The sequence below is a fragment of the Aulonocara sp. 'chitande type north' Nkhata Bay genome, linkage group LG9, assembly GCF_057382095.1.
Source record: "Aulonocara sp. 'chitande type north' Nkhata Bay isolate Kocher_YH1m ecotype deep benthic linkage group LG9, A_spYH_male_GT1.1, whole genome shotgun sequence".
Taxonomy (NCBI): domain Eukaryota; kingdom Metazoa; phylum Chordata; class Actinopteri; order Cichliformes; family Cichlidae; genus Aulonocara; species Aulonocara sp. 'chitande type north' Nkhata Bay.
In genome coordinates this window covers 22,288,628-22,304,341 of record NC_141352.1, presented here as the reverse complement: position 1 = coordinate 22,304,341, position 15,714 = coordinate 22,288,628, and the positions used below count along the sequence as shown (strand labels likewise).

The 15,714-nt window shown below is 42.4% G+C and overlaps 1 protein-coding gene across 1 annotated transcript in view; it reads left to right on the top strand.

The window, feature by feature from the left end:
- cyribb (CYFIP related Rac1 interactor Bb) overlaps nt 1-15,714 on the top strand; it is a 48,781-nt gene that overhangs the window by 27,137 nt on the left and 5,930 nt on the right. The window contains exons 4-7 of the mRNA XM_086306538.1: nt 761-882; nt 1,595-1,700; nt 5,453-5,592; nt 7,011-7,088. Of these exons, the coding sequence (XP_086162664.1) occupies nt 761-882; nt 1,595-1,700; nt 5,453-5,592; nt 7,011-7,088 (446 nt within the window). The remainder of the gene's footprint in view (nt 1-760; nt 883-1,594; nt 1,701-5,452; nt 5,593-7,010; nt 7,089-15,714) is intronic.

Below are 15,714 nucleotides of genomic sequence, written 5' to 3'. Positions count from 1 at the left end.
ATCGGTGCTGTGAAGAATTAAAGCAGGTTTGAAGATAAAACGGGTGTAGCTCCTTCTCTAAATGATAAAAGAACATGGCACTGGCCTGTAAGTCTGCCTACTTCTGACACCTTTAACTCAGTCGGACTGCACCCACCTACGAACTCTACCATGACTTTGAAGTCAGCTACACACCTGTGAAGTCTTGTGGCTGGATCTTGTGTGGTTGCAGCACTTTTGTGTTGGTGGGGGAAAAATAAAACAAAACTGTCTGCCGGCAGACAAACACCTGCCAGCACCTGCTTAAAACTGCTTTTTGTGGTAGTTCCCACTGCAGGCTGTGTCTCCAGGACTGCATTTTCCCACACTAATACAGACACACACTCCATGCCATGCTGTTACATTTGGTAATAATGTTAGCCAAAATAAAAACCCTGAAACTGTATGGCTGGAGCTTTTACAAATTTTGAGATAACTCATTCTGTTCGTCTTCTCTTATCTTCCTCTGTTTCCCTGCTCTCGGCCGGGAAAAGTGGGTGGTGTTAAAACTTAATGGGAAGCAGTGGGAAGAGACGATTATTTGACTGAACTTTCATTTGCATAATTGAAAGTTGCTCATTAAACTTTCTGTGATATTGAGGGTGTGGTAGATGTCCTAGAGCTGTATTTTACTTTATGTTGAGTCAGTGTGAATATGGATGAGATCCCAATCAGATTTGCCCAGCTGACTTTGTTGTTGGTCCTTTTTTTTTTTTTTTTTTTTGGTGCGTGTCCTCTGCAGATGCCCAGCCCACAGAAGCAGAGCGAGAGATTTGGGAAGAGGTGGATGTGGTGCTGAAGGACGCGAAGGCGATCCTGGACGAGTTGCAGGCCTACAAGGGAGCGGGGCCGGACATCCGAGAGGTACGTTCATCCACCCCTTCATCGCAGGACACACTCATGCAGAATTACAAGGAGACGTGCATTTATGAGGTGGTGGAGGTGTCGCTTGTCCTTTATCAGGTGTTGCTTTAGGAATTTGTATCATTTTTTTCTAACACAAATGAGCAGAATAAAGCAGATGATCAATTTTGGATTCAAAGATCAAAGGAATGACCTTCATGGGCCATTAAATCAGTTCTGTCTTTTAGCCTCAGTCTGTTTTTAAAGACTCGACCTACAAATGAACCGTTAAAATTTATTTAATTTCAGCTTCTCGTATCTCATTTTGGTGTTCAGCATCTGTAACTGCTGATTTCATCCAAGCCAGAGCCCTGATCAGTTTAATTGTCTCCTTACTGATGAAGACTTTACCTCTGGCCTGCTGTACCACACCAAAGTGGTCTGTCAAGGACCTGTTTTGTTTCTATGTAATGACAGAAAATGGAAAATATGAAAAACACAGACTCGTTGAGATTGCTCTTATTTTTCTTAAGAGGCATCAAGTAATTTGTAAATATGTGACTCATTTTCTTTTAACATTTCGTTACGGTAAAAGAAAGAGGGTCCCCCCCCCTTCTTTTCTTTTTTACATTATAATCCAGTGGTTTTTCTGCTCCAGCCCAGAGATAAAACTGGGCTGTATGTGCCCCATGAGCATAAATGAGTTTGACACCCGTGATGTATTTCTTTCCAGGCGATCCAGAATCCAAACGATGAGGCGTTGCAGGAGAAGGCGTGGGCGGCCGTGGTCCCCTTGGTGGGAAAGCTGAAGAAGTTCTACGAGTTCTCGCAGAGATTAGGTATGCGTCTGTCTGCGCCGTCTCTACAGTAACCGTGTTATGTAGGCCAGGAAAAATTACATCACTGCTTCTGAGATCTTCATCACTGAGCCTCAGACACGCACCGTTTCAAGTGGAGCGAACTCAGGTGTTCTCTGAGATTTCTTTCAGAGCTAAAACGATCTTGTGTGCGACACCGCGCTTGGAATTGTAGATTAGTGTGAGCTGCTGAAACGTCTGTGCAGTTTTGTTGTCTTAATGACTAACGGGGAGAGCCGGTGTCCTTCATGTGGATGGTGATGGCTGTTATGTAACAAAGTAGGTCAAATCTCAGTCTCGAGCGCTGCTCTATTTCCCTGCCTGGATTTTAGGCTTCAGGCGCCAGGATGGTGATATCCAAACAGGACTCCCTGAAAGAGGAGAACCTATGCATTTGGAATGAGCGGACACGTTTTACTGCACTGAAATCCAGACGTATACATGGGAAATCCTAAAATTTGTCACAAGAATAGATAATAACATAAAAAAAAATCACAAATTTTGTATATCGGGGACAGTAATATCCTGCTACACCAACACTAAAGTTGGCTTCAGTATAAAAATGTACATTTCTTAGAACAAACCTTTAGACTCAAAGCTCATATCTTTATACAGATTTTGACCAGAAGTCAAAAATTTAGGAGTGGCAAAAGTTGGACTGTGCATAGTTGGATTAATTTTTATTATAATGCTGAAACTTAACAGGTAATTAGCTTACCTAAGCTCCAAGGTGACATCTTAATATTACCATAGAAAGAAAACCATGTCATAGACCACAGATTATGCATTATTAAAGACTGAAAAAAACTTCCTATGTTTATGGACATGCTTTTTTATGGATCCAGTAATTGTGAAAAGTAGCACTCCATTTATTTTGAGTGTGTTTTTAAGCCTTTTCCAGCATGAGAGTAACGATGATGGAATGTTTGGTCCACACTTAGGGGGCCTGGATAGTTTGAAGACATGAATATGGCACCTGCAAATGCGATTTAAAAAAAAAAAAAAAAAAAGGGGAACGTGTAAACATGGATAAAACATCAGACAAAACACGTAAATTTTAGCCTTTAAAAATGGAAGAAAACAGGAACAAAAAAAAAGTTGATCTTGAAGGACTGAAGGAGAAAACCTGCTGATAGCATCCACTACAGAAAAAGCAGTATAGAGAGAATTACAGGAGGATTACAAGAAAATGAAAGACCACAAAAAGAGGTGTTGTTGCTTTACCAACTGCTGGCTGTTACTTCACTCAGGAGTTCCTGTTTGCAAATGCAAACACAAGAACAGGACTGGGAGGAACCTGGGGACTTCCCCAGACCCTCAGGTAGTCCCCAGAAGCTGCACCCGGCTGTTTAATACACTTTAATTTGATTAATCGCTTAATTGTTCAGTTATGTCAATAGCTGATGTTTTCTTTTGTAGAGCTGAAGACCTTGTTCGGGTAGCAGGCTCTGCATATGGCATAGATGAACATTTATCCCCTTCCAGCTTGTTCTTTCATAACAGCCACGTAGCTTTGAGATACTGATCTTCACAGAACTTTTGTCGATACCTAAATTTAGATCTGCTCCTTTTAACAACGGTGAAAACTTCTCGAGTCTGTCCCCTAGGAAAAAGTAGGATCTAGAAAAGTCCTTGAGTCCCGCTGTCATCTGGCCCCGCCCCTCTCAGCGAGTACAGTCTACATGCCTGCATTCTGCTCGCCTGCTCCGCCGTGACCTGACGAGATCAGACATCTCCCAGCGCCCCGCCCTCGCACGACTTCCCAACATACTAGAGTGGCTCATTTCTGGGGGCCTTTAAGCAGCTCCATCTTAACTTCTGTTTTGACTAGGATTGGGGGTGTGTGTGTGTGTGTGTGTGGGGGGGGGGCTGCAGTGCTGAGGCCATTTTTAATCAGCTGCTTCGCTGCGAACGCTAGCCCAAGCAGATGGGAGTCATTACTGAATGGCAGACGTGCTCAATTTACCGCACTGCACTGCCAGCTCTGTGTCCTTCGAAAAGTCATCTTCAGATTATTTTAAGTAGACCGCTGTCTGAATCACACTGATCCTGGGTTACGCTGACATGCGCATCGTGTATTTTACAGTTACTGTTGATTACAAATGACAAGTCTATTTAAAGTGCCCATTTGGTAGCTTATTGCATCAGATGTTCAGCTTGTCTGGGTTATATCATTACTAAAGGCTCCCTTCGGCTTCTAGACTGAATTCTAAGCACTGTCTGCATCTATAAATAAAATTCCCTCTGGGCTTCAAAGCTCTTTTAGTTTTTCTTCTTCAGAACTATGTGTCTGAACAAGATCTGTTTGACTGATAACTTGACTTGCTTGGAAGTTGTTCGCCACATTTCCCTCTCCCTGGTTCCCTGCCGGTGCTCTTCTTGCATGCTTAATCATTGGTCCGTGGGTATGCTATGTCACGGCATGGCACAGGCTTTGTATTTACTTAGTGTCAAAACAATGAGTGTAATCCTGCTTGAATGAAATCTTGCCCCCACCCATTTCATGCCAATGAGATAATTAGTCCCATGTCTCATTTGCATGTGAGCAGGAAAGCCCCCCTGCCTCATTATTTGTTTGGGCACCACCGCTGCCTCATTATTTGTCTATGTCTTAATCAGGATGCTACAGCCTGCCGACACCCTGCACTGGTCACGTATCAGGCTGCTCCTTGACCTCCTACAAGGCCCAACAATAAAGAGACGAAGAAAGACTCGAGTTTTCTTTCTTTTTTCCACTTATACATGACTTAACTCATGTAATTATGTAATTGTATTACTTTAGGACTCTTTAGGTATTTTTTTTCTATCATTTAATTGGAAAAATGTTTTTCCACGTATTAGCTTTTTTTAAATTGAAGAGTCACAGAAGCTTGTCATTTTCCCAGAACTGCAGGAAATTCAATGTTTTTTTTTCCAAGTTCTCTAAAAATGTGAGGCTATTCAGTTTACAGTGATATAACACATATAATGGAATCAGCAGAGCAGAAACCTCTCACAATATAGAATGGTTTGCTTTATAAACCATTCTATACTTGGGTACTCCGACTTTCTCTCACAGTCCAAAGACATGTAATTAGTGGTGTCAGGTTAACTGGTAAATTGCCCATAGGTGTGAATGGTTGTCTGTCTCTCTATGTTGACCCTGTCTGCAGATATTTGCAAGTCTTCACCAATTGTTATCAACCTGTGTGACTGTATGTGGTTCCCCAGAGGTTGACAGATGTGAAAAATCTCTGGGCAACCACAGTTATTATTATTATTTTTAAATGTTAAGCACATTGAGTTTACATGCAATTAAATGTATCTTGCCAATAAAATTACTGTGGCATCCTCTTTTTACTTTAGTGTAACAGAGCTATTAACCATTACTATACAGTGAATATAACTATTAGCTGCAGCTGCATGTTTTCCTCCATTGTTCTTGCCCTGCTCCCCTTTTCAAACCTGAATATTGATCACTCTGCCATGCTACATGCAGCACTTCTTCTTTCCCCTGACCTTTGCATTTTTGCATATAGTGCTGCCTGAGCTGTTAACCTGGCGCTTGAATGGCAAAAACCTGAATGTAAAGCTACTCAGTGGCTCTGACTGATGACCTGGAAGACTACACACATCAGCTAAACTGTCTCTGTTCAAGGCTTTTGTCAGGCTCTTCATTAAACGAGTAAAAGCCCAATCGAGGTCCTCTGACAGCGATGCAGGTTCACCACAGATGTCTGTCTTTTTTTTAACAGAGGCAGCGTTGCACAGCCTCCTGGGTGCTCTGACCAGCGAGACTTACAGCGACCCGACTCAACACCTGGAGCGGGAGCAGGCGCTGGCCAAGCAGTTCGCAGAGATCCTCCACTTCACGCTGCGCTTCGACGAGCTTAAAGTATGGCTCTTTATTTCTTTAAGTGTCAAATTTTAGCTGCTTCTGTAGGCTTTGCTCTCAATCGTCCAACAAGCTACTGATGCCCCTGGATTGATTTTTTTTTTTTCTTTTTTCTTAGCTCTGTGCAGTTTTAAGCTGCCGCCAGTGAGCGCATGATTAGCATTTAATTAGAGCCCTGATACTGCTCTGCTGTTTATGATACTGTGGATGTCAGTGAAATGGCCAATAAGGGTTATTGCAAGGGGAAAAAGGTCTGCAAATTGTTGTTGCCCGAGCCAAGTTTTTCACAGCGTGGCAGGTTTTATATAAACGACAGGCAGAGGGAACTTTAAAAGTCTGATCTGGTTTGAATTCGGACACAAACTGCTGAAACGAAGCCGCGATTGAAGCATGTTTGTCGCTCAAATGCCCATTGTCAGAAACATAATTGTGTGAGCACTCATCTTGTAAGACACTGGGCCCACATCCCTGCTCCTTTGACACAAAAACGTAAAAAAAAAAAAAAAAAGGCTCCCCGACTCCCTGAGGCGGTTTGCAGCGACGTCCCAATTAGTGCCCACTACCCAGGCTGGCAGGATGAAAAACATGAAGGTAGGGGGTGCAAGGTGGCATGCCAGGCCCATTCATCAATCTTTCACACCCATGCACGGGCTTCTGACCTAGTTAAAGTGTCTGAGTGCTGTGCAGCCCCTCCCTGGCGAAGAAGCCTGTCTCTCCTGGTGGACGCGGTGGACGCAGACTGAGTACCAGTCTATTGTAGCAGGATTAGCATGCTGTCAGCGCAGCTTTGACTGTGACAAGCTCGTGCAGGAATGAGGATAATTAGCCACATGACGAGCACTCGCTTGTGGTGACTTTTGAAAAGAAGCTCTCTGGTTGGCCAGCTTCCCTTTAAAAAAAAAAAAAAAGTGGTCAGTTTGGCTCCACACTGAAAACCAGATGATTCATATATTGTAGGGAGTCATGTCAAAGGAGCTAATGGAGCCTTGTGGCTTTTATCTGAGGCTTTGAGGGTGCATAACGTCAGAGAATAAGCCTGCGTATATCCTGTGCTCACTCTAACCTCGCCTCTCCTTAATGAGACCCACAGCCAAAGCTCACGGCAGCAGGAAAAAAACCAAATATTTGCTGACAGGGCGAGCAGGGATGTGGATGTAAAAGGGGGCAGAATGAGTGTCAGACATTCAAATCCAGTTCAGCACATAAAATAGTAATTGTATCAGTGCTCTTTTTATGTCATTTCCCCCCCAAAGCTACATTTCTGCCTTGTTGGCTAAAGCTTTCTGTCATGACGATGGTGTGTTTGATCCAGAGCTGAATGTCCGGCTGCAGGCTGTCTCTCTCCCCTCTCTCTGTATTAGATTGCCTCCAAGCTTACATATATCTGTATATATAATATTTATATTTCTGTTTTGCAGATGACAAATCCAGCCATTCAGAATGACTTCAGTTACTATAGGAGAACACTGAGTCGAATGCGGATCAACAATGTACCGGTGAGCATGTTGCGCCCATCTCTGACATACAACTTCTCCTTTATCTTTTTTAGCATCTGTTAGCTCTTTGTTTTGGTTTAACAGCCCATTTATCTGCTATTAGAGCGTAGCAGATGGTGTTATTTTTGAGTAAAATTTTATTTAATTTTTGTCATAATTTAGTCTGTAATAATCTTATAATTCTTTTAGTTTTAGTCGACTAAAAATCGAAAGATTATATCAGACTAAACTTGATTCAGTTGACTTAAATATAAAGTGTGAAAGTTTCTCATGGTTTTACTGGTGAGTGCCTTATTTTCTTTGTGAAATGCATCCATATGTCTCCTCTTCTCTTCCTCTTAGGCGTTGACATTTTGTCGCACTTTTATGAGAAACGGGGAGCATGGCAGATTGTACCCTTTCCCGTGGGCACATAAAATTGTTCATATTTAACCTTACTGTGCAAGGACATTACTTCCGATTGGATCACTTTTAAACTTGTCCCACCTCTCTGCACCACTCGGTTGGTTCTGATTGTGTCTCGCTTCTCCAGAATATTTAGGTTTTTTTAATATTTTTATTCACTGACTAAAGTGTCAGTGCATTTCATCGTCTTCTTTTCCATGAGAAAAAAAGAACGATGAAAACTATGACTAAAATGACTGGTGTGTGATGTTGCAAGAACTTTTTATTTAAATCAAAATATGACCCACAAATTATATTTTCTTTTATTTTACACGGACCACACTGACTTTACTGACTAAACGGTTTTCACTTCAGCTTTTAACTGCTGCAGAAACTCAACACACGTGGTGCTGTGGACATGGTCAGCATCAACTGACCATCAGCGTTGGCCTTACTTGAGAATCGGTGTCGGTTTGAATGTGTGTTATATTTAGAACATTATCACTGCTTTTGCTGCTGACAGATGGCTCTCTCTGATGAAGAAGGGAAGCTGTTTCACTCCACCAGACTCCATTGGCAAAACGAGTATTTTTTCTTTGCAAAACATGGGAATGGTTCATCTATTGCTGGCTTGACCAGATGGTTTGTCTGTGCTGTTGTGCATTTATGGTTATTAAAGCAGTTAGTTTGGGTGTGAATTGAAAAAAGTCACGCTAATTAAACTAACAACTCCCATGTTCTGTCAGGTAAAACTCACTGTTTGTGTCAGTGGTGGTTTCGAAAGGAGTGGTTTGGGTCTTAATGTTCCTGATTTTGGTGTTAACACTTTTATTATGATTCAGAATTATATTTTGAAATACCAAAAGCACCCAAACAGACTAACCGGCTGATGCAGTGGTTAACCAACTGTAAGATTTCTGTTTTTGTCAGCACAAACTGGTGGCTTTGATGACTTCCGTTCCTCATCAGAGGGAGACATCTGTGGCAGCTTATAGCTTATTTGCTATTCTTGCATTGAATCAATGTATGACATAAGTCGCCTTTATGGTTTGCATGTGTAGCTCTGCAGTTTTGCTGCTGAAATACTGGTTGTTGTTATTGTGGTTTCCCTCTTCAAGTTAAGCCATTATCTTCCAGTATCTTTCATAAATGGTGGCAGAGTAAAAAGTTGAAGGAAACAACAGTATTGAATGGACCAGTCACAGTGATACCTTCAGCACAGTTATTTTTCTAGGGAAGTGCACGGCAGCTTCTGGCATAAGTTGTGGTGGAGGGTTTGTTGTTAACGCAGAAGCATAAATCCCGGATAAGCCCCCAAATTACTTTAAATACAGATTAAAGTTAAACTGACAGTAATTTATTTATTTTTAAACTGGCATAATACAAACGGCGTACCAAAAAAAGCTGATGTTGTTTAAAATGTAAATTTAAAAAACAGAATGCAATGATTTACAGATTTTTATGAACCAGATTTTATTTACAATAGAACACAGGAAATATCGAAGCATTGGAAACGACTGTGGCATGAATTTTAGCTCAGCATTTATTGGTTAAATACTTTCTTCTTGGAAAGTGGAGTAGTATTTATACCTGGTATTAAACACGTGTATAATCATTTCTCCTGTAATTTACCTTTTCTTCACTTTGATAATGAAGGCCAATGCCAGTGTCAGTGCTGCGCATTGTGCTTGCTACCTCGCTGTTATGACTGACTGAGACAGCTTAAAGCAGCAGAGCTGCTTTAATGGACTTTGTTTCGCTTGTGCGTTTCCCAGTAAAACGGTCAAAATGTCATGTTTTCTTTCCACCTGTTCATCACTGTGATGAGTGAGGTCCAGGTGCAAATTCAGATCTCTTCATGTAGGTCTATGTGTGCCTCTTACTTACATGCAAGGACTTCCCATGCTGTCCATGTGTAAGGAGTGTAGCATCCCTGGCTGAATGATGGTCTCTTATACTGATGCTTCACAGAGGTTTTATTGGAAATGTTTTTATTGAAACATTCAGTGAAGACACCGTAAGAGCTAGGAGCAAAACAAAACCAGCAATATTAATACCATAAGATCAAAGGAAACAAATTTCTCCTGCTCACATATAGCATATACATCAAATTTACATCACTCAATTCATTGTATCACCTCACTAACTTACCACTACACATAAAGGTCAAGTTCAAGGTTAACAATATAAACTCTATTAAACGACATTTTGATTGCATGTAACTTATTCTGTTAAAGAAAACATTAACAAACCTTGTGCCACTGTCAGCCAGGTACTAATTGGCAAAGTAAACGTACATATTTTTCACTTTAAGGCACACTATTTATCATATCCTAAAAGAAACGTTACTAACAGCCCTTTAACGGTTTTGTGCCAGTTTCCTGTTTCAAAATAAAAGCATGGATTTCAAAATAAAACCGAAGTGCCTTTCAAACAAACGTAAAAATATTTACAAATTTAAAGGTCATTTACACTCCCACCAAATCATGAGTGTTTTAACAAAAGGGAGAACCATAACACGAATGATTTTTAAAAACGAATGACCTTAACCACAAGGCCTTTTACATAACGAAAACAAAGAATTATCCATGCATGAGCCTGCAGGTAATGTCCACAAGTCTTCATACAATAAAGGGTATGGTCGTTGTCTTAGACAGCCTCTAAAAGCAAGATCAGTTTCTGAATGGGCCGTTCAACAATGGATGGCTTGCCAGAACATTGACCCTCCCTTTTCATTTTCTGGTCTCCAAGACGAATCTTAACTTTCCTCACAAGCCCATCTTTATCAGCGACTGTTTCTTCAACTCTGGCTAATCTCCACTCGTTCCGTGGCAGATCATCCATCCTTTCGATGACTATGTCACCAACTTTCAGATTCCTTCTAGAAATATGCCAACGTTGTCTAGTGGCAATATTAGAGAGATACTCTCTTCTCCAGCGGTTCCAGAATTGCTCTGCTAGATACTGGATATGGCGCCATCTTTTACGAGCATACATGTCTTCTCTGATGAACGTCCCAGGAGGCGGTAAGGCTCCAGTCGGTTTCACAGTGAGTAGGTGATTAGGAGTCAGCGGTTCTGGACCATTTGGATCATTCAGGTTATCCACAGTGAGTGGACGGCTGTTCACAATAGACATTGCTTCGTAAAACAATGTCCTCAAACAGGCATCATCTAATCTTCCAGGTGAGAGTGAAAGAGTGGACCGAAGTACATTTCTTACTGTTCTGATCTGTCTCTCCCAGACACCTCCAACATGGCTTGAATGGGGAGCATTCATAATGAAGTCGCACTGCCTCTCAGCCAAGAATGCAGTCAGACGATTGACATCCATCTGTTTCAGCGCATTATACATTTCATTCTTAGCTCCAACAAAATTGCTTCCTTGGTCACATCTTATTTGTCGTACTGCTCCTCTTATGGAAACAAAACATCGGAGGCCATTAATGAAGGCATCTGCTGACATATCATTCACCATTTCAATGTGAATTGCTCTACAACAAAGGCATGTGAAAAGCAGACCATAACGCTTATTCACCTTACGCCCTTGCTTTGTAAAAAATGGCCCAAAACAGTCCATTCCGCAATAAGTGAAAGGTGGAGATGGATCCACCCGCTCAGATGGCAGGTCTGCCATTCGTTGCTCTTCCACTGATCCCCTGAGTTTCCTGCATTTGACACACTGATGCACATAAGATGCAACAGCTCTGTTCATTCCTGGGATCCAGTATCCATTTGATCTGATCTCGTTGATGGTTATACCCCTTCCTTGGTGTTTAACCTGTTCATGATGATGAGCTATTATCATCCTCGTTATGTGGTGGTCCTTTGGAATGATCATTGGATGTTTCTGAGAGGCAGGGAGAGATGCATTTTTCAGTCTTCCTCCCACCTTGAGGATTCCATCTTTGTCAAGAAAGGCATCCAATCGAAACAGTTTACTCTGCCGTGAAAGTTGTAAGCCATTACTAAGTAGCTGGATCTCATCTCGATACACTCGTTTCTGTAAATCTCTTATAATGATGCGCTGTGCATCCTCTCGCTCCTGAACTGTGCTGTGACTTGTTGACTTGTCACTCTTGGTTCGGCGAAGAAGTCGCGCAACAGCTTGTTTGACCTTACACCATGAAGAAAACTTTGACAAGCGGTCTGGAAGAGTCACTTGTTCTGCAGACTCCAAATTTAGTGCTTGAACCCTTTTAACTTCAGGGTCCCCAACTGGGATTTCTGGGATTACCTCTACCTCTGGTGATACCTCTTTCTCCCATAAGAACTTGGGTCCAGTAAACCAGTTCGATGTCAGAAGCTTGCTTGCACTAGAACCTCTCGAAGCAAGGTCTGCAGGATTCTTGTCAGTAGAAACATATCGCCACTGCTGAGGAGTTGTACTGAGATGTATTTTCTGAATCCTATTTGATACAAATGTGTGGAAGCGACGTGACTCGTTGTTAATGTACCCCAGTACAACCTTGGAGTCTGTCCAGAAGTATTCATCAATCCCTGAAATTCCCAGTTCTTCCTTTAGAGTATTGCTTGCTGCAACTGATACAACAGCAGCAGTCAGTTCTAACCTGGGGATGGTCACAGCTTTGATTGGAGCAACTCTGGACTTTGCCATAATCAGAGCACAATGAACAGTTCCATTTCCATTCACATGTCTCAAATATGAGCACTGGCCATAACCATACGTGCTTGCATCAGAGAAGTGATGTAGCTCTCTCTTTGTGACCTTTCCAAAGTCAGCTGGTACATAGCATCGGGGTATGGTGATTTTATCCAAATTTGCCAGATCACTCTTCCAGGATCTCCAGACTGGTTGCAGTTTACTGATGAGTGGGTCATCCCAACCTGTACCATGCCTACACATTTCTTGAAGAACCCTTTTCCCAGTTAGCAGGAAAGGAGCAATAAGCCCAAGTGGGTCATAAAGAGAGGCAACAGTGGATAGTATACCACGCCTGGTTTCTGGTTGGTCCTTCAAACGGGCATGAAACCTGAAACTGTCTGACTCAATGTGCCAGTGGATTCCTAAGGCTCTTTCCAGCGATGAATCACTAAAGGCAAGATCAAGAGCCTTTACTTCAGTGGCACGCTCAGATGGTGCTATACTCTCAAGCACCTTCGCATTGTTACACACAAATTTGTGTAGTCGCAGACCACCCATAGCACAGAGCCTTTGGGCTTCTTTTGCAAGCTGAATAGCCTCATCTACATCTGCTATGCTTGTGACACCATCATCCACATAGAAGTCCCTCATAATGAATTGGGAGCCCAGAGGAAACAGGCTCTCGTTCTCCTTAGCGAGATGTTTCAACCCATAGTTGGCACATCCCGGTGAAGATGCAGCACCGAAAAGGTGAACTTTCATACGGAATTCCTGTGGCTCCACACTGAAGTTCCCATCCTTCCACCACAGGAAACGTAGGTAGTCTCTATCCGCTTCGCGCACATGAAACTGATGAAACATCCTTTCGATGTCGCACATCAGAGCAACATGGTTCTGTCGAAATCTGATAAGAACACCAGTTAGAGTATTTGTCAAATCTGGGCCCGACAGGAGATGATCATTTAGGCAAGTTCCCTTGTACTTAGCCGAGCAATCAAAAACCACTCTGAGCTTCTCTGGTTTTTTGGAATGATAAACTCCGTGGTGTGGAATATACCATGTTTCACCTTCCTTCTCTTCACAGAGAACTTCTTCAGCATCATTGTTTTTAATTACCTCATTCAAAAACGTTACGTAGTGAGTCTTGTAGTTCTTGTTGTTCAGCAGCTTTCGTTTGAGATGGTTGAGCCGGATGATAGCTAACTGCTTGTTGTTGGGAAGGTAGGGTCTCTCTTTAAAAGGGAGAGGCATCTCATAGTGACCATGGGCGTTCATGTAAATGCTTTCCTTTAGCATATTGAGGAAGAGGATGTCATCTTGAGACACTGTTCTGTTGTCCTTGCTGATGTCCTTAAAGTCAGACTCAAGTACTTTAATGGCATCGGATGGCGTCACTGGAGGAAGCTCTTTGACAGTTACTCTATGGCATATGTTGGCGACAGGAGGAGATTCAAGGTGAGGTGGTGAGCAGCCTATGATGCTCCATCCTAGGTCTGTGCGGACTGCATAAGGCTCATTATCTCTTCCTAGGATGACCTGTCTTGGTGCTAGTGCCTGTGAGCAGTTATAACCTATTAGAAGACCAACTTCACAGTCTAAATGTGGCGGAATATCATCTGCTATTGCTTTGAGATGATTCCAATGCCTCGCCGTTTCACTGGTAGGAATGTGCCTTCGATTCACTGGTATGCAGTCTTTGGTATAGGCAGGAGGGAGATCAATGTGATTTGTGGAGGTATAGCCACGCACTCTGAGACCTGAGACTCTTTCACTGTGTGTTACTGTGTCCTTTCCGATCATGGTGGTTAGCTTTAGCCTTACAGGATAGGTCTTGGTTGTCAAGCTACGACTAACATCTTCATCAATAAACACAGTGTCACTCTGGGTGTCAAGCAGAGCATAGACAAGCCTTTCTATTCCTGGGTTGTTGGAAGAGGAAACCCAGACTGGCAAAATCATGGATGTAGTCGTAGATGTGTGCTCAGTCTCTGTATTGAGAGACAATGTCGTAACTGCTTCGTCTGTATTCTGATTAGAGGCTAACACAGCATTCATGTTGGAATATCTGTCGTCATGAAGGCAAGTTGGGTGTCGTCCCTTACAGATATCACATAAGTGTCTGTGGCGGCAGTCTTTAACATTATGGCCTGGTTTCAGACAACCATAGCAGAGTTTGTTTTCCCTTACATACTTTCTTTTCTCTTCCAGAGGCGTTCCTTTAAACTCTGGACAACTATGTAGGCGGTGTTTGTTATCATGACAGAATGTACAAGGGGGCTTTAAGCTTGTCTTGGATGGTACATTCTTCTCATTCTCTGTAAGTGTCTGTGTATGAAGAACAGTAGATTTATTTTTCCTTTCTTTCAGATGATGTTTCTCTGCAGGTAAGTCTGATAAACGTAATGCATGGAGGGAAGTTACTGGGTTACAGGCAATCTCTGCTTCTAATGACATGAAGTTGACAAAGTCCTGAAAGGCTGGAAATTCCTGTCTGTCCTTCATAAACTGGGTCACCTTGCGGTTCCACCTTGAAGCTGCCCACTCAGGTAACTTTTGGACCAGCTTTTGGTTCTCTTCACAGTCATTCAGAATGTCCAGCCCTTTAATATGAGGCATGGCTTGCTGACATGCATGTAGGAAGTCGGCGAATGCTCTGAGTTGTTCTGCATCCTTTGAGTGGATCTTTGGCCAGCTAGCTAGTTTTTCTCTGAAAGCTCTCTGCAAGACGAATGGTTGACCGTACCTGCTATTAAGGCGATCCCATGCATCCTTATATGCTTCATCATCCTCCCTGTAAAAGATACCATCAAGTGTCTTTCGTGCAGGACCTCCCACATATCTTCTCAAGTAATGCAGTTTGTCAGCTGAACATATGTTCCTTTTATCTATGAGGGATATGAATGAAGATTTCCATTCAATGAACTGGATTGGGTCGCCGGTGAATACAGGTGGCTCTGGCATTGGAAGTCTGTTCATGGCTATGCTGTCTTGTACTGCTTGAGCTAAGTGGGACACATCTGTCTGTGGAGGTGAAGCTGGAAATCTTATGAGATGCTGAACTGGAGCCAGAGACACAGCTTGATGTGGGTGCATATGTTCCTGGTTCCTTAGTTTGCTGTTAGCAGAGCACAAGCTGCCCTCCTGCATTACATCTTGGTTGTAAATTGACAATCTTGCTCGTGCTGCTCTTATATCCTTTTCAGCCCTTAGTCTTTCTAGTTCATGTTTTTGAGCTTCAAGATCCCTTTTCTGTTGCTCTACTAAGAGCTGGATCCTTTCCTTTTGTTTTCCTTCCGCCAATAACAACTCATATTCTGCTTCCTTTGCTGCTAATTCTGCTGCAGCATCTGCTCTTTTTACTGCGACAATGGAGTCTATAGTGTGTTGACTTGGAGGTGAAACCGTGGATCCATATATGGAATGAGCATAGTCTCTGTTAAGGAGCTCACGAAGGCGTTCTTTGACTGCTTCACTATCATAGTCTTCGTCTATGCCTGATATTCTTTCATATGCAATTTTAATAATGTCCTTTGTTACAGCCTCACATGCATCAACACGACGTCTCGTTTCACTGGATGGTGTGAGGTGATCTCTGATTTGTACATAAATGTCCGTAATATCATTCATGCATTTCTCT